The following is a 24,225-nucleotide window of genomic DNA, read 5'->3' on the forward strand; positions in this document are numbered from 1 at the left end:
TTCCCTTCTGGAACACCTGTTATGCATCCGTTGGCACATTTTGTATTATCTCATAAATCTCGTATGTTGATATTTTTTTTTTTCATTGTCTTTCTGTCTGCTCTTCTGATTTAGTGATTTCCATTTTGCTATCTTGCAGGTCACTTATTCATTCTTCTGTGGCATTTAGTCTGCTCTTCATTGCTTCTAGATTGGTTTTTAATCTCAGCAATTGAATTGTCTATTTTTTTTTTTTTTTTTTTTTTTTCCTTGCGTTATGCGGGCCTCTCACTGTTGTGGCCTCTCCCGTTGCGGAGCACAGGCTCCGGACGCGCAGGCTCAGCGGCCATGGCTCACGGGCCCAGCCGCTCCGTGGCATGTGGGATCCTCCCGAAACGGGGCACGAACCCGCGTCTCCTGCATCGGCAGGCGGACTCTCAAGCACTGCGCCACCAGGGAAGCCCTGAATTGTCTATTTTTGATTGGTTCATCTTTATAGCTTCTAGTTCCTCATTACAGTGATGTGCATTTCTATCGATAACTCTTTCTTAAATCAGTTAGAATTTTTATTATCTCCTTTTTGAACTCAGGGTCTAGTAAACTAGTGAGCTCTGTTTTTTTTTTTTTTTTTTTTTTTTTTTTTTTTTGCGGTACGCGGGCCTCTCACTGTCGTGGCCTCTCCCGTTGCGGAGCACAGGCTCCGGACGCGCAGGCTCAGCGGCCATGGCTCACAGGCCCAGCCGCTCCGCGGCACGTGGGATTTTCCCGGACCGGGGCACGAACCTGCGTCCCCTGCATCGGCAGGCGGACTCCCAACCACTGCGCCACCAGGGAAGCCCTGAGCTCTGTTTTTTGGGTTTTTTTAAAGAAGATGTTGGGGGTAGGAGTTTATTAATTAATTAATTTATTTTTGCTGTGTTGGGTCTTCGTTTCTGTGCGAGGGCTTTCTCTAGTTGTGGCAAGTGGGGTCCACTCTTCATCGTGGTGTGTGGGCCTCTCACTATTGCGGCCTCTCTTGTTGCGGAGCACAGGCTCCAGACACACAGGCTTAGTAGTTGTGGCTCATGGGCCTAGTTGCTCCGTGGCATGTGGGATCTTCCCAGACCAGGGCTCAAACCCATGTCCCCTGCATTAGCAGGCAGATTCTCAACCACTGTGCCACCAGGGAAGCCCATGAGCTCTGTTTTATTATCTGTTCTTTCAGGGGATTTCTCTTGTTCTTTTAATTGGGAGTAGTTCCTCCGCCTTTATGTTTTACTTAACTTTCTCTGTCTCTATGAATTTAGGAGGAACAGTTATCTACGGTGGTCTTGAAGGGTGTTTTTATGTGGGAGTGTCCCTGCATAGATTGTGTGTGTCCAGTGTTTTTGGTGCAGTGGCTGGTTTTGGTATGGACTTCAGCCGCATCTTTCCTCAGGGTGTGCTGGCCATTATCCCCTTGATGGGAGTGTGGCTGGTATTCTGGTGTCCAGAGCCTGTACTGGATGTGAGGCAGGGCTTTCTCTCTGCTCCGTGGCTGTCACTGCTCTGTCAGGGGCAGGGTCTGCTCCTCAGTTGTTGGGGTGGAAGGCTTGAGGGTTGGGTTCAGTCGGACTCCATTGCCCTTGAGTACATGCTGTGCCCCAAAGGAGGTGATTTCTGAAGCAAGTGACACCCACACGGTCACAGAGCACCTGTGTGCTGCCTGTGTAGGCATCCATAGTTCCACTCAGAAGCAGCCCAGGGTTGTGTCCCTTTCTCTCTTTTGTTTGTCTCAGATCTAGTTAAAGACTATGGTGTGGAGTAGGCTGGGGCTGAGGGTCGGGGTGTGGTGGCTGCGCTGCTGCCTGAGATCTGGGCTGCCTCTGTGGCAGACTCCCAGGACCTGTCTGCCCCATATCTAGTGCTAAGCTGCAGTGTGGTGTGGGCACACTGGGGTATTCTTGCTAGGAGACTAACCACTGCTACTCCTGAGCTTGCTGACAGTGGTTGTCACCATTCCATCCACACCATGCCCCAGGACCTCCTAGCTATCTCTGCGGTAGCTAGATTGAGTTCTCTCCTAGGGCCTATATGCCCAAGATTCAGCACTTAGCCACTGCAGGCTCCTGTGGTGCTACCTCACATGCATGCTGACAGTGGCCTCTGTGGCTCCACCCGGATCACAGCCCAGGTGCCCCGGTCTGTCTCTACACTGAGTCTCTGCCCAGATTTCATGCCAGGCTGTGGTGTGGAGTGAATGGGGCCAGGGTGTTTGCCCCTTTGGATTGGGAAGTGGGGCAAACTGCAGTTGCCAGTGCAAGGCTCTCTTTGCCCTGGTTCTCAGCAAGCCAGCATGTGGTCACTCCTCATGTGTAGAGCCTAGGCTTCTCCAGCCCTCTGTCTGTCCCAGTGGATTTCTCACTGTCTGTCCCAGTGGATTTCTCAGCAGACAGGGGGGCCTGTCTCCTCTACGCAGGACCCCAGGACTGGGATGCCCAGATTGTGGTTCGACCTGCTTACTCCCCAGGGCGAGGGTCCACCTGTGTGGACCTTTTCTTCCTTACAGAGGTCCCTCCTGGGGGCTCAGTTCCCAACCTGATGCTTTTTTTTTTTTTCTGTCTCTGCCTGGTTACGTGGAGCTGTTTCTTGCTGCCTTGGTTCTTCTGCCAGTTTCCAGTTAGTTTTCCCTGAAAATTGTTCCACATGTAGAAGTAATTTTGAACTCTTTTGGGGGAGAGGTGAGCTCCACATCTTCCTACTCCACCTTCTTGATTCCCCTTAGCCTTGGCATCCTTGAAATGAAAGTTCTAGAAGTGAATTATATAAAGTGGATCATTTGAAGAAAACTCTATGAACACAATAAAAATAGAGAAGGAGAACCTAGGGGAGAGTCAAAAGAAGAAATATCTTCCATCTTTCTTCCAGAACGGGAGGGATGATCAGACAGACTGTGTGAGTTTTAGGGGTCCAATAAATAGCACTCCTCCTTTTACACTTGAGTTTGGAACCCATGGAGAGAAAAAAAAAAAGATGTCCGGGGACATGGCTTTAGATCTTCAGTCAAGCAGTCTTGCAAATACTTTATTCCTGAATTAGAACTTCCCGTCTAATCCAGACACAGCTGAAGAATTACAGATCCCTCCACCCAACTCATGCAAGGCGCGTGGCAAAGAGCAGTCTGGAATGCATGCCCACCTCCTGCAGAGACACTGGCAGACAGACTGCAAGGGGGAGGGAGTGATAGATGCCCCTGTTCATTCTTCCAAATTCACTAATTAAATAAACTCACTTTTCTTTTCACATGGAGTGATAAGTAAGGGGTAGGGAGAGAGTCCAAGGGTGTTTCTCTAGGGAAGGCCTTCTGCATTGGAAACATGAGGAATGAGGATTAAGAGTTCCCTTCAACAGACTAAAGAGAAGAGGCTTTAATTAGTGGGGCACTAGGGATAATTGGAGCTATTGTGCTGAACTAGGATAGGTGAGGTTTGCTATCTTCAAATAAGTCCTGATAACCCACATCAGTCCTTAGCAGTATGTTTTATTTAGCCAGTATGGTTTGTTGTAAGAGTGAGTAGAGGATAGGCAGCATAATATGGTGAGGAGCATGCCCTTGGGTGCCAGACTGCCTGGGTTTGAGTCCCTGATCTGACTCTTGCTGTGTGACTATGAAAATATTACTTAACCAGTCAGTGCCTCATTTCCTACTCTATAAAATGGGATAATGATGGTACCTAATTCATAGGGTTGTTGTGAGGGTTAAATGAGTTAATATATGGAAAGCATTTAGAACAGTGTCTAGCACATAGAAAGCACTATCTAGAGTATACATAATTAATGTTGATATTGCTATGTGAGAATGTTCTGTAAACTATAGATATATAAAGGCAATGCATTCTGCACAATATTAGAGACAGCCCAGAGATTGTCAGTTTTGACAAGAGCCCTAGGAAAAAAATGCAGTGTTGACAAAATCATGTTCTGTCTTCTTTTCCTTCATTCTACTGCTCCTATTTTTAGGAGTCCAGCAACTCCATTGCTCAAAGTTCTATAGCCTGTGCAGGTGTGCTATCTTAGAAGTCCTTCATTCTTATGACAAGTATATTTTCTGTGACAAAAATTGGGACTCATGCTGAGAAACTGTGAAGTAGATAGGAATTGGTTTGCAAGTACTAAGGCTGTGAAACTGTAAACTTCATTTTCCTTGTAAGTGAAATGGGGATATTGCCTTGTACAATACAGCCACAATTGGTGGCTAAAATATGGGTAATGATACCTGAAATATTTCCTATGAAAATTGGAGTCTGTGCTCCCAAGTTTGTCAATTCTTTTTAGTTTTCCCATCCCCCAGATAAAAACTGAAATTCAGTGTGTATTGTGTATATAGGAGGTGTTCCATAAATGTTGAATGAATTGAAGCTGTCTTAGCTCCCTGTTAACTGATTAAAGCATTTGTTATATGATATATATACTTAAGTAGTTATAACAAAAGAACACTCATGTGCCCTGTGGAGGTTTTAGAATGTGTTCATGTGTTTTCATTTAGTACCTCTGCAATTATCCCTCTGCCTGGAATGCTCTCTTCTTCCGGATCTTTACATGGCTAACTCCTTGTCATTTGGGACTTAGATTAAATGTCATCTTATCAATGTCGTCACTAGTGAGTTCTACCAAATATTTAAGTAAGAAATAACACCAATTTAACACAAACTCTTCCAGAGTTTAAATCCTGATACCAACATTGACAAAGATATTATGAAAAGAAAATTATAGACCAATATCCTTCATGAACATAAACATAGAACAAAAATCTGTTTATTAAAGCATTTGTAATGATATATATATATATATATATATATAGTTAAGTAGTTATAACAAAAGGCGACTCATGTGCCCTGTATAATAAAATATTACCAAATTGAATCCAACAATATCCAACATAAAGAGGATAAGACATTATAAATTAGATCCTCTTTAATGTTTTTCAAGGGATATAAATTAAAGGTTGGAATTCCTTTATTACTACTTTAGCTATTCAGATAATGCTCCTTTGACTGTGATTCCGTGTGGAGCCTGAGTCACAGGGGTCCAGGATTCATAAAGATTACAAATATTTCATCATATTGTAATTTGAGTCTTTATCAAGAATTAGGTATGTTTTAGATATGAAAGTAAAAGTATTTTATAGCATTGTCCAAAGTGTATTTTGATTCCAAAATTTTCATTTTCAGCTTTGGAATTTTCAGTAACAGACATTTTCCTTGTCTTGTAGTTCAAGATATTTTGGAAACTATATTAATAGACAGCTACATCTTCCCAAGCACCATAATAGTAAGTGTATAACTTTTACATAATTACTTGTCTCGTGGTTGTTATTTAGAAAGTACTAAAAAGCCTTCAGATTTAAATAACTAGTTTGTTTAATGCTGAGACTTCTTCAAAACACATCCTTAACTCTCATACTTCTAAGGCTTCTAATATAGATCCTACTCCTTTCATTTTGATGAATCTGCCAAAAATTGTCCTTTTTGAAAGGTTTATTTTTTATTGGATTTTTTTTCTAGTTTGCAGTCCTTTTCTTTTTTTCTTTTATGTATGTATGTATGTATGTATTTATTTATTTTTGGCTGCATTGGGTCTTTGTTGCTGTGCACAGGCACTCTAGTTGCAGCAAGCGGGGGCTACTCTTTGTTGCGGTGCGTGGGCTTCTCATTGCGGTGGCTTCTCTTGTTGTGGATCACGGGCTCTAGGAGTGCGTGCTTTAGTAGTTGTGCACGGGCTTAGTTGCTCCGCGGCATGTGGGATCTTCCCAGACCAAGGCTCAACCTGTGTCCCCTGCACTGGCAGGTGGATTCTTAACCACTGTGCTACCAGGGAGGTCCCTTTGCAGTCCTCTTCTATCTCCCAATTCAACCAGACTATGTAAAAATAGTCATATTTTTATGACTGCTCTCTTATGAAAAACAATGGAATGGAAAATATTGCTACTAGATATTGTTTGTATGCTTTTCTTTATGTGTGTTTCCCCTTGGTAGCCAGATCATTTGAACAGTCTTATCATTGTGATGCTGTATGATTTCCAAGATAGAAAATTTCAAGCTCGTCTCCTTTCTGATAATGAAGAGTCTATAGCAGAAGTTCTAGAAGTAGAGAACCTTCTTAACAGGTAATTGTAAAGGTGAAAACAATGTTTTATATGAAATCATTATTGGTATTTTCACTGGTGAAATTGTATATAATATAATGTGCAGATAACTGTTAAAATTTTATAGAGAAAAAATATAAAAGTTCATAAGTTTCTTGAGTTCCTTTACAAACAAATCTTGAACAGGGTAAATATTCTGCTTAAATTCAAGTTGTTTTTCAAAGCTTGAATTGTAAGATCCAACTTGTAAGTATTTGGAAAATGATGAAAAATTCCTGACAATTTTTAGCATGTACTTAAGTTACACTTCATTTGAAACTGCTGTTATTTGTTTACCTGGCTTTGTTTATAGCTCTTTAAAAAAAATCTAACATGTATCAAACAAGAAAATTCCAACAGTAGATAAGAACCTATCACTCTTCCAAGTTGAAAAAAAAATCTACAACTTCATGTTAGTAGTTAAGAACAAAACTAACATGTTTTAAATTTGTTTTCCTTTTATCCTAAATATCAGCAGAAACCTAGTATGGGGATAATAATAGCATCTACCTAAAAAGGTGGTTGGGAGAAGTAAATAAACTAATGTATATAAAATGCTGAGCTTAGAGTCAGACACTTAGTAGATAGTCAATCAGTGTTAAATGCTACTGTTGTTAGGGCTTTTGTTATAACATCGTTGAACCTTAATAGAAAGCACAATATAGCAACAACAGCAATCTTGTAGGAAGATTTTTACCAGGTGAATAATCTGCAACAGTTGTCATATATCATTTTATATTATTGGAAACTCAAGCAGTTTCACTTACAGTATTGAAGGTTGAGACCAGAGGACTCACGTAATGGAGTTATAGTAATAACTTACCTTTATTGAACACTTAATATGTATCAATCATTGTTATAAGAAGCTCTTTACATAACAACTCTTTGAGGTAGACCAACCTGTATTTTTACACGTGGGAAAACTGAGGCACAGACATGTTAAAGGACCCTGCCTAATGCCATAGAGCTAGAAAGGGGAATACACATTCAGGAATGCTGACTCTAGAGCCCAGGATTTAACCATTTATATGCTACTACTCCTTCCACTTAAGATAGTGAGTGGTGGCTAAAGTATTCTAGAAGATGAAAGATATGACATAGTCATATCTCATGTCAGTTGTAGCCATGAGAAATTTGGAGATGGAGAAAAGCGAAAGCAATCAGATGTATGTACGCTCTGTGTTAGATAAGTAAGGATCTTGCCTCTGATTACTGCATAGGTTTCTGGGCAACTACTTCACCCATACCAGTACCGGGCAACCTGCCTCTGAGGACAGGCACCCACGATGGGCACAGATACATCAGAGAAGAGCTGGTGGGGCAGTATGCTCTGGGACAGGCTCTGAGTTTCAGCTTTCCTGAGCTGCTGTCAGTTTCTGTTTGACTTAGTCAGGACTCAGGAGATGTTCATGGAAGTCTCAACTTAGTCTCAGTGAGCATAATGAGAGCTGAGGTTAGGAAAGCCACAGGGCTCCAGCCAAGTAAGAAAGACCAGACTGTGGTTTCATGAGCAGCAGATTTTTAGCTGAGAATGTTAGCAAGCCAGGCAGGAAATAGGACAAGCAAAGGTCATGATGGCTCAGGAGGCCAGAGGAACCAGAAGATATTACTGTCTTAGTTTCCTGTTTCTCCAGATTTTTCCCTTTCCCCATAATACATACCATGCTACCTCCTGCCTTGACACACATCTGGTTCCATTCTTGTCAGGGCAAGAAGCTGTCAGTGCAGTTTTTCCCCCTACCCAAACCAACAGAGCTTCATATAATGCAGATCTTATTCCCACATTAATAAGTTATTTCATACCCAATTCATGCTATACTCAATTCATAATATGCTATAGGAGAAATGCGTGTATTTAGTGATTGAATTGCAGAGAACAGTAGTGCAGTATACTTATATAAAGATAACACTGAAAAAAATCCATGAATAATGATAAAAATCATGCTGAGAAAATACATGTATAAAGATAACACTAAAGGGTTTTAATCAAGAGTCTCAGCTTTCAAGTAATAGAAGCCATCTTCAGTTAGCCTGAGCAAAATGGAAAATGTTCTTATAAAGATATTGGAATGTCTCATGCAACTCAGAGACTCAGGAAGAGGATGAAAGCAGGAGCTGGAAAGATGTCAGGACCTTTATCTCTGCTTCTTTGTCTCTTTATCTTTTTAACTCTGCTTCTCTCTTAATATCTGCTTCATTCTTTTTTCCTCTGCAGATCTGCCTTCTCTGCTTCTCTAGTCTACATGGAGAAAGCCCTACTATTGCACTCCACGTCTTGAGCTTACTTGTTACAGTTGTATGTTAGTTTTTTCACTTAGACAAACTTATTGTCTCTAACCCCAATTCTAAATTATAATCCCTCCCCTGGGAATTTGATTGGTTCCGTGTAGGTCAGGTGCATTCCCCTGGGCCAATCCCCCATAGCCAATGGAGCAGAATTCTGAACTGAGACAGAATGGTAGCGGCCAACATCTGTAGATCATCTGTGGCTTGGGGCTGGGCACTGTTGTCCCCAGGGAAATAGAATCATTGTAAGCTTGAAGTATACTTTAGTTATGTTTCTACCAAGAAGACGAAGACTAATTTTAAGAGGTGATAGAAGTAATTATTTAGCAAGAAATTGAATGAGAATTATTTCCTCCTTATGAAAATTGTGTTTGATCTTTGTTGTTATTGTCTCTTCCAGAAATCCTTGTGTTTTATCACTCTACCAACTTGTATCTTTTTTTTTAAATTTTCTTTTATTTATTTTTTTATATAGCAGGTTCTTATAGTCCAACTTGCATCTTTTTCTTCATTTGTTCGTAGCTTTAGAGATATAATCCGAGATGACACCTATTATCATTTTTGACATATGCAAGGTCTGTAAGAACTCATTCCTTGTACAAAATGCAACTATATTTTAAATACTATGTGACTGGGTTAAATAAAAGGAGACCACAGCTTCTTCCTTTCTTACTCCCCCTCTGCCTTACACTAGCTTAAGAATCTGATTCTGCCAAATAATTTGTTGGGCTTTGGTGAGGCAGAATTGGGGAATGGGCAGTGAAAGAGTAGAGAGGCAGAAGGAGAGGAAAAACTTAGTGGTCCATCCTCCCAAACCACCCAAAACTGTCCTGAAACCTTCCCCATTACAATTAAGGCACCGCCAGCTTCTTAGATATCATCCTTAATTCCTCTTTCCTCCCCTCCCCGGTGCCCATACCACACCTAATACATCACGTTCTGTAACTCCAATTGGAAAACATGCTGAATGTGTCTACTTGTGTCCATTTCCACTTCTACTGTCCAAATCCAAGCCACTATAATGGGTCACTTGGACTACTGCAATAGTAGTCCTCCTTCCCTGCCTGTAACTCTTACTTTTTCACAATGTGTTCCACATGGCAGGTAAAGTGATATTTTAAAAAAGTGATTATATAGTCATGACACAGTATCTAGGATCAAACTATATTCCTCCTGTAAACAGCTAGATGGACAAAATATATGAGGCAAATATTTTGGACATTAGACAAAAAGCAGCACAGAATTTTGATCCTTGAGAGAATGAAAACAAATGAGGTGAGCCCTAGGATAGTCCTGGCTATATACCTGCAGGTACTTTCCAACTGCATTGCAGGAAGGAGGATCTCAAGAGGAAAACTGTAGTCTTACTAAATTAAGAAAACAGAGATCAGAGTTTTGGGATAAGCATCTGAAATGATCATTTTTTTCTCCTTTTTTTGGGGGGGGGGTACGCGGGCCTCTCACCTCTGTGGCCTCTCCCGTTGAGGAGCACAGGATCCGGACGCGCAGGCCCAGCAGCCATGGCCCACGGGCCCAGCCGCTCCGCGGCACGCGGGATCCTCCCGGACCGGGGCACGAACCGGCGTCCCCTGCATCAGCAGGCGGACTCTCAACCACTGCGCCACCAGGGAAGCCCTTTTTCTCCTTTATTCTATTAATGTGGTAAGGTAATTCACATTGAATGATATATGAATGTTAAAACCATCCATGGATTTTTGGGATAAATCACATTTGCTTGGATATATCCCTTTTCTTCTATTCCTTAGTTTTCTCATTCACATAATGCTCCAGGGTTTCTCATTTGCTGAAGTGCTCCCTAAACACTTGTTCATGGGTTTTTGTCTCTCATATTCTCTCCACCCCTTCTTTGGAAACTCTTAGCCCATTTCACTTACTTAGTGAATATTCTGAAACAGTTGTCAGTATAATGTCTGATTTTATATTTGTATGGGAAATTCAAGCAGTTCACTGAAGATTATCCTTTGGCATTAAGAAAATATTCAATTTATATTTAAAGAGAACCATATTTCTTTTGTGTTAGGCATTACTAATGGCACTCCAAAACTTGAGATATTTTGGGAATTCCCTGGCAGTCCAGTGGTTAGGACTTGGCACTTTCACTACGGAGGGCCTGGGTTCAGTCCCTGGTCAGGGAACTAAGATTCCACAAGCCATGTGGTGTGGCCAAAACAAAACAAAACAAAACAAAAACAAAAAGCAAAACAAACCAACAACAGCAAAAATACCTTGAAATATTTTGTTCATTGTTAGATAAAATTTCTGAAAATTTGAAGCCAAAACGGAGTAAAACCTTTTTTGTATTAGATAGGATTCTTTTTTGACAACACACAGGACTCCAACTCAAACTAGATTAGACAAAAGAGAAATTTTACTATAAGGTATCACACGGAAGAATTGAACAATGAGACTTGCAGGAAAGACATTGATGTGGCTACGCTTCTACTAACTAAATCCTGTGGCTCAAGTATCATCAGGGCTCTCTTCGACTCTAGTCTCTGCCTCTTTGTGTGCTTTACCTTCATTCTTGGATCTTTTTTTCTTTTCATAGAATGGGAAACTTGGCTGCTGACTACTCAGGAGCTTTACATCGTACACAGCACAGAAACTAGAAAGACTGGCTTGACTTTCAGTTGCTACACAAAAAAATTCGCTTGACTCTGGTTTGGGTCAAGTGCTCACCCTCTCCCAATCAACGGTAGTCAAGGAGACAGAGTCAGTTAGGAACACCTCCCAAGAAAATTATATGAATGGAGGGAAGAGAGGAACATTTTTCGGAAGAGGGGAAGTTTCTATTCCCAGAAGGGAAGTGGTGCTTAGAATAGAAACCTGTAGGTTTCTGCTCTAAATGGAAACATTGCTCTGTAAATATGCTTTGCTGTTTAACATCTCCATTTTTTACGGTACTCTGCCCTCTCTGTCTGTATGTCTTTTCTTGTGGTCTGGAAAATTCTTGCTCCTCCTTTAATAGTTGAGGTTTCTCCTCTTGGAAGTCTCTTTAGGCTGATTTTGTTCTTCTTCCAATACATTTACTCTCTTCTTTATCTGTGTATCTTATAACATTAACCATGTTGAGCTATAATTATTTGTTTATATGTCTGTTTTACCACCTAATTGTAAATTACTTAAGGGTAGAAACTATCTTTTAATCTTTATAGCTCAAGTCTGATAACAGTACTTGATTAATACTAGTAATAAAAAAATAAGCATATTGGACTTCCCTGGTGGTCCAGTGGTAAAGAATCCGCCTTCCAGTGCAGGGGACACGGGTTCGATCCCTGGTCGGGGAACTAAGATCCCACATGCCACGGGGCAACTAAGCCCGTGCGCCACAACTAAAGAGCCCACATGCTCTGGAGCTCACACGCCACAACTAGAGAAGAGAAAACCCGCACGCCACAACTAGAGAGAAGCCCACGTGCCACAACGAAAGATCCTGCATGCCTTAATGCAGATCCCGTGTGCCTCAACTAAGACCTGACGCAGCCAAAAAAAAAAAAAAAGAATAAGCATATTAATCATTATCATTTCTTGAATAACTTAACTTTAAATACATTCAAAAGGGTCTTTGCAACCATTCTATAAGTTAGATATTGCTTCTTAATTCCTAGAGCTTAGAGAAGCTAAGTAACTTGTCTAAAGTCACATAGCTAGTAATTAGTGGAACCAGAATCTGAACCCAGGTAATCTGACTGCAGAGTCCAAACCATACTGGCTGGAGAGACAGAGGAACAGCAAAGTAGAGAAAGAGGGGAATGGATGTGGCATGTAAGCAAAGTGGTAAATAGCTCAGTGTGTGACTAGAGGTAGATTTATGGATGTGAGTGGTAAGAATTGAAAAAGGAAGAGTTGGTTCAGGTTAAATTATTAGTATCCTTGTGTGTTATGATAAAGAGTTTGGATTCTGGCCTGTAGCCAATGGGTTCATTTAAGATTTAAGCTTAGGAATTATATAACTACAATTTAACATATAGAAAGAAAGCTCTGGCTACATGTATAACAGGGATGCTGATAAAAAGATAATTAAGCAACTCGCTGCCATAACACAAATTGTAGCAGGAGATGGTGTTCTGGATCAAGAATGTTGGGAAAGGCTGTTTTTGCTTCCATTTTCATCACTGCAGTCTACCTTAAAGCTATGGAAGTATTTTTAGTAATCACAGGATATTTTATTTATGGAAGTGATATATCTGGTTATCCTAATAGCATTTGGATTTGGTCTTTGTCCTCAATCTGATACTGTATGTTTATATAAGAATCTTTATAATTGTACATATACTTCAAGTTACTTTTTATATAATTAAATTATATTAAAATTCACAGTCCAAAATGTTTGCTATCTGGGTTTTGGAAAATCTTTTCTCCCTATACTCCCTGTATATACACAACACATACATTTTTCTAGGCTTCATATCTCTGATCTTTATATTTAATGATTGAATAATTGTCAGTAGCATTTATAATGGTAAATTCAAACTACGTAGGTATTTGGAAGAACTGTAGTCAAAAATTGTCTGTTCTCAGAAACATCTCAGTGTATAATATAGAACAGTAACTCATCCCCTTTATATTAATTTATTCTTCGATGTGCATTAATATATAATTATTTTTAATGTCACTTGCTGTAGTTCTGTGACATTAGGACATAGCACTACACAAATCTAATTCTTTTTTTTAAATTTAACTTGATTTATTTATTTGGTTGCACTGGGTCTTAGTTGCAGCACACAGACTCCTCAGTTGTGGCATGCGAACTCTTAGTTGTGGCATGCATGTAGGATCTAGTTCCCTGACCAGACATCGAACCTGGGCCCCCTGCATTGGTAGCACGAAGTCTTATCCACTGTGCCACCAGGGAAGTTCCCACAAATCTAATTCTATGATAGCCCCAGAAGGCTTAATGTTTGATAACCCTCCCCTCTCCCCCCACCCAAAGTGCCCCTGTGTTCTCATCCTCTCTCCCTGTTTCCCTCCCTCCCTCCCTCCCCCGCCCACCCCGCTCTCGCTCTCTGTCTCTATCTCTATCTTATTAAGCTTTCTGCAGCCACATACGCCACTCTCAAGGAACTTGACTTTTTGTGGCATCTCTTCCTCATTTCTCATTCAAGGTTATCCTTGAGGTTTATTATTCAATTAGATTCCTATTGTGAAAATGCTATGAATATATGTCAAGAGTAAGTCCTGTATTCTCATTTGTTAAAAATTTGGGCTATGACATTTAAAAAAAAAATCATTGGGTCTTCATGGTTATGCTAACCAGTTCTTGTTTTTCTTTTCTGTCATTTGGAATTTTGAGGTATGAGATAGTTAGAACTGGGAAGGACTTGATACAGATTCATGAAAGTTCCTTGATCTTATCAAGAGTACACTGTTGCGGGCTTCCCTGGTGGCGCAGTGGTTGAGAGTCCGCCTGCTGATGCAGGGGACGCAGGTTCATGCCCCGGTCCGGGAAGATCCCACATGCCGCGGAGCGGCTGGGCCCGTGAGCCGTGGCCGCTGAGCCTGTGCGTCTGGAGCCTGTGCTCCACAACGGGAGAGGCGGGAGGCCCCGCGTAGAAAAAAAAAAAAAAAAAAAAAAAAGAGTACACTGTTGCCATCTCTGATAATAATAACTGACCTGTAATGAGTGCCTGCCATGTGCTAGTCACTCTGCTAAGTATTTTACACACATGATATTAATCACCACATTAATTGCAAGGTGAGCTGATCACATTTTACAGATGAGAAAACTGAGGCTGATGAGAAATTCAGTATCACACCTGAGGTCACACAGCTAGTAAGTAACAGAGCCTGAATTTAACTTCAAGTTTGTCTGACTCTAAATCCTACACCTTTTTCACTACATAAAATTTGTCTCTTAGCCAGCAGTTGTTTTAAATATTTGAGGAGGACTTCCCTGGTGGCGCAGTGGTTAAGAATCCGCCTGCCAATGCAGGGGACACGGGTTCGAGCCCTGATCTGGGAAGATTCCACATGCCGCGGAGCAACTAAGCCCGTGCGCCACGACTACTGAGCCTGTGCTCTAGAGCCCATGAGCGACAACTACTGAGCCCATGTGCCACAACTACTGAAGCCCGCGCGCCTAGAGCCCGTGCTCCGCAACAAGAGAAGCCATGACAATGAGAAGCCCGTGCACCACAACGAAGAGTAGCCCCCACTCACCACGACTAGAGAAAGCCCGTGTGCAGCAACGAAGACCCAACACAGCCATAAATAAATAAATAAATTTAAAAAAAGAAAATATTTGAGGAGATACACAGCTATACAGAGACATCAAAAACTGAAGAAAAGGGCTTCCCTGGTGGCGCAGTGGTTGAGAGTCCACCTGCCGGTGCAGGGGACATGGGTTCGTGCCCCGGTCCGGGAAGATTCCACATGCCGCGGAGTGGCTGGGTCTGTGAGCCATGGCCGCTGAGGCTGCGCGTCCGAAGCCTGTGCTCCGCAACGGTAGAGGCTACAACAGTGAGAGGCCCACGTACCGCAAAAAGAAAAAAAAAAAAAAAAAACTGAAGAAAAGAAGCAGGTTTATTGGATTTGCATTTTTAAATATGGCAAATTTTAGACTTCAAAAATTTGAAATAGAAGTATTAAAATTCTAAATCTAATTGTTAATGTTTCTAGTGGAAAATTGATAGTCTTGTCTTCAATGCAGTACTTACCAAGAATGGATTTTCTATTTCTAGTTTTAAGACAAAATTGGCTGCGGCATTGGCAAGATGTCGAATCAAACATGATGCCCTTTCAATTTACCACATTCTTCCAGAAACAGTTAGGAACCAGGAACTAAGGGCCTCAACTTTGCCACTTTATGCTTGGATAAATACGTGTAAAATCAGGTAAGATTTCTAATCAAATTCTTTATTTAAGTCACTTGCCTTTCAAAATAATGTGATAAGAAATATTACCATTTTAATGGATGGGGGGCTCATCTGGGGGAGTGATTGGGGAATCATAGTTTAGTTCAGGATTTTATCACCAGATTACCAAAAGTAATTACATAAATGTGTTAACTTTTTTGTCTGTTTTTCAACTTATTGTTGGCTAAAATTATAAGTTCCATTAGATGCAATATATGCAGTGATATTTCTATTTATTGTAGGAAAAAGATTCTAGTGTTAAATACACTTTTGATGTATATTTGTAATTAAAACCTAATGTTATATATTTACAGCCCTGAAGAAGTTTATCATAGTTTGAAGAAAAAAGGCTATAATAAAGTCAAATCTGTGTTGCATATTGATAATAAAGTCTTTGCTGTGGATCAACATTGCTATGATGTCTTAATTTTCCCATCTCATCTTAAAAGTGATCTTCTAAATATAGATCTTTTCAAAGATTATAAACTTGTATTTCAGGTAAACTAACACTTACTTTCATTGTGGTTCTCAGTAATCCTGCTCACCCAGAGAATTCCTCTACTTAAAAATAAAACCTAACAAATTGGTTATATTTTGTATAGGTTATCAAGGAGGTTTATAAGGCCTAATTTTCACCTTGAATAAAATTAATACCCCTACAGTCAGTTTTTGTTTTATACTTTGGCATCTTTGCCCCATGTGAAGTGGGCATATTGTAAAGAATATGTATTTGCCCCATGTGAAGTGGGCATATTGTAAAGAATAGGTATTCTTCCTACACACCATAGGTGGGAGAACTCTTATTGCCTACAGCTAAAAGGCTATATTTTTCTCTCCCAAGGGAGGATTCAAGAGAATGCATAATGATTCCTTTTCTTCTTTCCATTTCTGGGGAAGATGCTAGTGCCATCCTGCATTTGAAAATGCAATGTGTAATACTTTCCCATTATCTCTTTAGTATATTCCTACAGCTTTGATTTGTAAGATGTGTATATATAAATGGCTATCAATGCAGGAAGAGAATGTGAGGTATAATGGGGTTTCAATAGAATGAAAAATTAAAAGAAATCAGGTTAAATTAATTTTTGTGTCCTTAGATTTCAATTCTTGCCTCAGATTCACCTCGGTTTTATAAGGTTTATCCCTTCATAGTACCTGCATTCTTGGGCACAGTCTCTTGGCCTTATTTTGTTGTGACACCTTATTGAGCACTGAGATCAGTTGCAGAAACTCATCTGTCCAGCCCCCTTTTATAAGGTTGTCAACCGTCTTACTTTTAATCTCTGTGAGCTAGCAGCCATTTAGATGACAGTGTAATGGGGAAGAAAGAATGGCAGTAGCAAATGGGTGCATTTTTATGAAAGCTTAAGAATGGGAGCTAAGGCAGGGCATCAGTAATCTGTTTATCACATTTTGGGGATTTTGGCATTGCCTTATCACTGTATAAAAGTTAAATGATAACAGTCATAATTTAGGCTAAACAAAGTTAGGGTATTGTTTTAAATCAGTTTATATCAGTTATCTTTGTTAAGTTTATATTTTAACATATGTTAAGATGTTTTAAACTCGAATGCGTTAGGTATCTCTTCAAGATTTCTGCCAATACTTTTTTTTACCTAAGGCAAAAAGAAGTCAGTACATGCTTCTAGTTAAACCCTTCGAAATTCTAATTGTACCATTATCTTGTAGGACAAATCTCGAAGTCTCGCTGTCCATTCTGTGAAGGCTTTATTAAATATGGATGATGATACCTTAATGGTTAATACAGGTTCGTGGTACACAGTTGCCCATATGTCAGTCTTAACAAATAATAATACCTCAAAAATATTTGTGTGTGGAGTACAATCACAAGCTAAGGATCCTGACCTGAAGAACCTTTTCACAAAAATGGGATGTAAAAGTACGTACAAATATTTATTTGTTTGGTGGTAATGTTCTGTAAGATTTAGAAATGTTAAAAATATTTGAATTTGTTATCTCTCGTAATATAAAACTCTATATATGAACTATACTCCTAAAATCCGCACTAATCTGTATTATATCAGGCTGTTCTTGTTGCTTAATATTGGTTAAACAACTGCAGTTTAAATTAATGAATATATTGGCACTTTGGTATATTGCTTGACATTTAACTACTGCATAATTTGAGTTTCAAACAATAATTAAAGTAAGTGGTAGAAGTTGTCATCTTTTAATAAATAAGAACACAATCACAGGAGTTCTTAAGGGACAAAGATAATATCTAGGACCAGATGCTAAGTCCTTAGGCTTCTTATTTTTAAAGAATTTTTCCACTGGATCATGCTGTGACAAAAGATAACATTTCATTATAGGTTCAGTGAAGCTGAAAAACTAAACGAATCTTTTGACAGGTTCACAGGGTCAGCGAGACGATAAGTAGAATTCAGGGCTTGACATGGAGAGGTAGACTGGTAAATACCCAGGATTTCATTGGAGCACAGAAGTATACCCTGGGCAGTGATCAGTCCTCTGATGAATTGAAGCCCAAATTCCAGTCATCTCAATTCCCAATTGGATTAAGGTGATCTGGGATTGCCAGAGGCAAAAGTAAACTCTCTGGAAGAAAGTAACATCATCCTGGATCTCATGTTATCTCCTAATTTTTTTCAAATGCTGTGTCTGGCACTCAAAAAAATGAAAAATCAGACAAAATAGAAGAAAGATGTGAGTGAAATAAAGAGAAAAATACTGCAATAGAAGCAATCCCACAAAAGGTCCAGGTACTGGAGGTATCAGATGTGGACTTTAACTATGATTAATATGCTGAATAGACTAAATGACAAACTGCAGAATTTCAGCAGAGAACTGGAAACTATAATTTTTAAAAAACTCAGAAGAAAATTCTAGAATTGAAAAATACAGTATGTGAAATTAAGAAATAAACAGATTTAACACTAGGTTAAAACTAAAAGAAGGAATAAGTGAACTGATCAGTCAGAAGAAACTATCCAGACTGAAGCATCAGGAGACAAAAAGATGACTAATATGGAAGAGACCATAAAATACACATGAGATTCAGTGATCCAGTGATGTCAGGTATGTTGTGATTGGGAACCCAGAAAGAGAGGAGAAAAGGAACTGGGAAGAAACAATAAGTGAAATTCGGGCTGGGAGTTTTTAAAAATTGATTAAAGTCCCAGATTCAAGAAGCCCTACGAACTCCAATAAAAATAAATGTGTAAAAAACATAGTAGGCACATCATAGCATAATTGCTGAAAACCAAAGACAAAGAACAATGTTCAAAGCAGCCAGGGAAATAATACATATTACCTTCGATGAGATAGCAATAAAACTAAAAATTAACTTTTCAACAGAAACAACTGAGGCCAGAGACAAACAATATCTTCATAGTGCAGAAAGAAAATGTCAGGCTAGATTTCTATACTCAGCAAAAATTTCCTTTGAAATAAAGATATTCTCAGAAAAAGAGAGTGAGTTTGTTACCAGCAGATACAATAAAGGGTTTACTAAAGATTATTGTTTGAGTAGAAGGAATATTGTCTCATACAGAAGGTTGTAGATGCTGGAAGAAATGAAGAGCAATGGAAAAGGTTAGTACATAGGTAAATCTAAGTAATTGTAGTCTAGTGTCTTGTGGGACTGTAAACTGTAATGTCTTGTGGAGCTAACAATATTTGTGTTATATATAATTAAAATACATAACAACAGTGGCACATCGTTTAGAGAAGGAAATGGAATCGATGTGTTCTGTCATCCTTGCTTTGTCTAAGAAATGATAAAAGTAGTAAATTATTAAGTCAGTGGTATGTGTTATAATATCAGGGGCAAACAATAAACAAATAATAAAAGAATGTAAAACTAATAGCTAAGGAGGAGGGGTGGAATATGGAATTGGAATCGCCATAGTAACATATAAAAGGCAAGACAAATAGGAAGGAAGTAGGTAGATTAAACTTTAAAAAATATGTATTTATAAATCAATAAGTAAACATGAAATATGCATGACTAATACTTGAATTACAAGACAAAGAACATCAATACTGGATTTTTAAAGATCAACTTTAAAGTGCTATTTATGAGATACCCCTTACATAAAAGGATATTCAAAAAAAAAAACTTAGGAGGACAGAAAAAGATATTCAGTGAACATACTAACAAAAGGAGCTACAGACAAAGTAGTGTTATGTCAAGAAAACTTACTAGAAATATAGCATGTTTAAGTCATCAGGAAAATATACCAGCACTAAGAAGTATGTACATAATAACATAGTCTCAAAATATATACAGCCACATTATCTAGAACCAGCAGATAAAATGCTCTGTATATAGAAAATTCTAAAGAATCCATGAAAAAATACAGATTTAATGCAATCCCTATAAAAACCCTAGCTGGCTTTTTTGCAGAAATTGACATTCTGTCCTAAAATTCACATGGAAATCCGAGGGACCTGGAGTAGCCAAAGCAGTCTTGAAAAAGAACAAAGTTATAGGACTCACACTTCCTGATTTCAAAATTCACTACACAGCTTTAGTTATCAAGACAATGTGGGACTGGCATAAAGATAAACATGTAGATCAGTGGATAGAATTGAGAATCCAGAAGTAAAATCTTACATTTACAGTCAATTGATTTTTGACAAGTGTACCAAGACCATTCAACAAGGGAAGAATAGTCTTTTCAACAAATGGTGCTGGGATAACTGGAGATCCACGTGCAAAAGAATGAAGTTGGACCCTTACTTCAAATCATATACAAAATTAACTCAAACTGGATCAAAGACCTAATTATAAGAGGTAAAACTATAAAACTTCTAGAAGAAAACACAGGGGTAAAACTTTGTGACTTTGAATTTGGCAGTGGTTGTTTAAACACCAAAAGCACAACAAAAGAAAAGATAAATTGAACTTCATCTAAATGAAAAACTTTTGTTCTTCAAAGGTCACTATCAAGAAAGTGAAAAGACAACCCACAGAATGGGAGAAAATATTTGCAAATCATGTATGTAATAAGGGACTTGTATCTAAAATATGTAAACAATAATAAGACATATATCACAATTTAAAAATGGGTAAAGTATATTAATTTAATTCAGCTCTTCAAGAAAAAAGTTTATAAAACAATGCAGTTATCAGTAATGGGCAAGGAGATATTACTACAGATCCTAGAGACATTTAAAACATAATAAAAAGATACTGTGAGCAAACTTGAACATTTAGATGACATTGGCATATTCCTGGAACAACACAACTTACCAAAACTGACAGAAGAAGAAATAGAAAATCTGAATACTCTTGTATCTATTAAGATCTTAAAATTAGTGGATATAAATGTCTATTAAATTCATAATTGAAAATCTCCCCACTCACAAAGCAAAAAAATTAAAAACGTTTAGTCCTTTAAGGAAGAAATAATACTCTTTCAGAGAATAGAAAAAGGATTACTTCCCAGTTAATTTATAACCTTGATATCAAAAACTTGAAATGGATATTAAAGGAAGGAAAATTATAGGCTAGTGCCACTCATTAGCCCATTTGTAAAAATAAGTGTTAGCTAGGTGAAATAAGTATTAGCAAACTGTATTTAGAAATATAGAAGAATAGTACATCATAAATAAGCTGGAGTCTAGGAATACAAAGTTGGTTTAACTCTTAAAAATCAATGTATGTAATCATGTTAATAGAATAATTTTATGGTCATCTCAATAGATGCAGAAAAGAAATTTGATAAAATTTAACATTCATTTATTATATATATACACAGCAAATATCATACTTGATGGTATGTTTAAAGCTTTCTGGTATCAGGGATTAGATAAGCATGCCTGCCATCACCATTTCTAATCAACATTGTACTGGGAATCATAGGCAGTACAGTAAGGAAGGAAAAGAAGAAATAGAAGATATAAAGATTGGAAAGGAAGAAATAAAATTGTCTTTAATTTATAGGTGACATGATTATATATGTGGAAAATACAAAGTAATCTATAAACTATAGATTTCACATATGCCTTTTTAAAATTAATTTTTATTGGGGTATGGTTGATTTACAATGTTGTGTTAATTTCTGCTGTACAGCAAAGTGAATCAGTTACACACGTATGACTTTTGCAGTGTTGCTAGATACAAGGTCAGCATACAAATTCAGTTTCTGTACACCAATAACAAAAATTTGAAAATGAAGCAGATACCTTTTACAATGAACAAAAAAACATTAAACTTTTAGGAATACATCTAGTAAAAGATGTGTAAGACCTCCTCATAAAACTTATAGAACATTACTGAAAGAAAGAAAGAAGACCTAAATAAATGGAAACAACAGACCATGTTCATGAATTGAAATACTAAATGTCATAAAGATGAGTTTCTTCTCCAAGTTGATCTGTATTGATTCAATTCAATCCTCTTGATGCTACAGGATATTAAGGAAGAGAAGGTCTTTTTAGTAAATGGTGCTGGGAAAAAATGACCCCTGCTTCACACCATCTACACAAATCTAGAATCTAGAATGTATTATAGGAGAAAACTTCTTGACTGGGGTTGGTAAAGATTTCTTAAACAGGGCACATAAAGCACTCATCATAAAAGAAAAGATTGATAAATTGGACTACAGTAAAATTTTTTAAAATTTAAGGACTTCTATGCATTAAGAGTACAAAGGCAAACTGTAGAGAGGGAATATATAAACTGATGAAGAGGTTTTTTTTGCCACAGTGTACAAAGAATTCTTACAAATTAACAATAAAAAAGACAGCCCAGTTGGAAAATGTGCAAGAGACATGACCAGGCATTTCACAAAAGAGGATATACAAATACCAAAAAAACTTATGTAAAAGTACCTTAACCCCATTAGTAATCAAGGAAATGCAGTTCAAATCACAACTTACCACCACATATCCACAGAATGATTAAAATTAAAAAGATGGCAGTACCATGTGCTGTCAAGGTAAGGAGCATTAGGAATACTCAGACACCGTTGGTTGGACTGTAAATTTGTACAGTGACTTTGGAAAACTAGCATTAATCACTAAAATTGAAAAAAATACATGCCCTTATGATCCAGCACTTCCAGGTTTATTACCCCTTTGAAGTTTTACCTAGTTAACCAGAGAGAATAGGAACCACTGGGTAACTAAGCAGTAGAGGAAGGGAAGTTTCTTCTTTTAGAAGCGTTCCAGGTGATAAATGAAAAAGGGAAGACGGGAGTAGAATACGACTATTTTGCAACCCCTTTGCTGGTACCATAAAGGCAATTTAATGGATGAATGTGACCCCACTTGTGAAGTAGTTTTGTGCTCCCCACCCACCAAGAAAAAAAAAGAACTTGAATCTAATTAAGCTCTAAAGATCCAGCTACTAATAAACTACACTTTAGGAAAGTAATTAGCAAAATCCAGACTGTGGGAAACTCTAGTAGTACAAAAAAAACATGTTTCATTAAGAAATAAGTGATAAGAAAAAATGGAGAGGGTACCTACCTATAAACAAAAAGAATTTAAAATAAGACATCAACTAATTGCAATGTATGTACCTTATCTAAATCCTGATTTAAACAAACTAAAAAAAAATTTGACAAGTGTGAGACTATTGGAAAATTTGAGCCACGATTGTATGCTATTATTATTTGATGATAATAAGGAATTACTTTTTAAAATGTATAGGGTTGTATTTTTAAAGGGGTTCTTATCTTTTAGTGATATATGGTGAAATATTTTATAGATTCAAGATAATATGGGGGAGTGGAAGTGGGTGTGGATATAGATGAAACAAGATTGGGCATGAATGGTTCATTGTTGAAGCACCATAATGGGTACTTGAGAATTTATTACATATTATGTCTATTTTTGACATAATATGTTTAAACTTTTACAATAAAAAGCTAAAAATAGGGGAAAAAAGAAAAAGGCCCACTTGATTAAACATTTTTTTTCAAAAGAGACAATAGAAAGAGGGAAGAATTGATCAGACAAGAGAAGGGTTGGGTAGGGCAATTTCAAGAGCGACTCCTCAGCAGATGAGGGGAATGGGAGCCATTGCAGAAGTGAAGGGGTGGCCCTAAGATAGGGTCACAGATAGTTATAACCTGAGGGAAGGCAGACACTCTTAAACTAAATCATAAGGCCCCTGAGGACCTTTAGACTGTGCCTAAATAAAAATTATAAAATGCTAAATGAAAATACAAATGATAATAAAAATTTTTTTCTGGGAAAAATAGAATATAAAAGGGGTTAAAAAATGGGAAGGGAAGTAACCAATACTGAACATTTACTGTATACTAGGCACCATGCTAAGCCTAACTACTTTATCTCAATCTTCACTACAATTAGATGAGGTGTAGGCTTTATTATCCCATTTTACAAATAAGGAAATTGAGGCTTAGAGAGATTGTCACACAGATAGTAAATAGTGAAGTTGGGAGTCAAACTTGGGTATTTTTGCCTCTAAAAGCCATTTCCCTCCACTATACCATACTGCTTTAAATGGAATCTGAAGTTCAGAATGGAAAATTTAAATTATATTTTATGTAGAAGATATTTAAACTTCAAAATCATTCTCTCAAGTAAAGGAGAAAGAACTCTATTAAGAGAATTCACGCATTAACTTTAGGATGTTATCAGAAAATAATCCTCTTTTCTGACTGCATTAAAATGACTTTTTGTGGGGTTGAGGATTTAAAAATGAACAATGATAAATAGATATAATTACATACTGCATTAAGATTTTTAATTAATATTTTTACATACATTTTCTGTGTTTTTTCTCCCAGATATTGAAATACTTCATGAGACATTTATTAACCTTGAATCAAAGGATCATAGGTTACAGAAAGTTAAAGTGATTCTGCTGCTACCTCGTTGTTCAGGACTGGGTGTTAGCAATCCAGTAGAATTTATTTTAAATGAGCATGAAGGTACTTGCTTTAATTTTTAATTTCTAAATTATTGAAATTTTAATTTTTTTTT

At 37.9% G+C, this 24,225-nt stretch overlaps 1 protein-coding gene across 1 annotated transcript in view; it reads left to right on the top strand.

Annotated features, from left to right (window-relative positions):
• NSUN7 (NOP2/Sun RNA methyltransferase family member 7) overlaps positions 1-24,225 on the top strand; it is a 61,488-nt gene that overhangs the window by 9,570 nt on the left and 27,693 nt on the right. The window contains 6 exon segments of the mRNA XM_007453060.1: positions 5,210-5,268; positions 5,973-6,103; positions 15,109-15,261; positions 15,597-15,780; positions 16,972-17,182; positions 24,030-24,173. Of these exon segments, the coding sequence (XP_007453122.1) occupies positions 5,210-5,268; positions 5,973-6,103; positions 15,109-15,261; positions 15,597-15,780; positions 16,972-17,182; positions 24,030-24,173 (882 nt within the window).

This window comes from Lipotes vexillifer, unplaced genomic scaffold, assembly GCF_000442215.2.
Source record: "Lipotes vexillifer unplaced genomic scaffold, Lipotes_vexillifer_v1.1 scaffold1272, whole genome shotgun sequence".
NCBI lineage: Eukaryota > Metazoa > Chordata > Mammalia > Artiodactyla > Lipotidae > Lipotes > Lipotes vexillifer.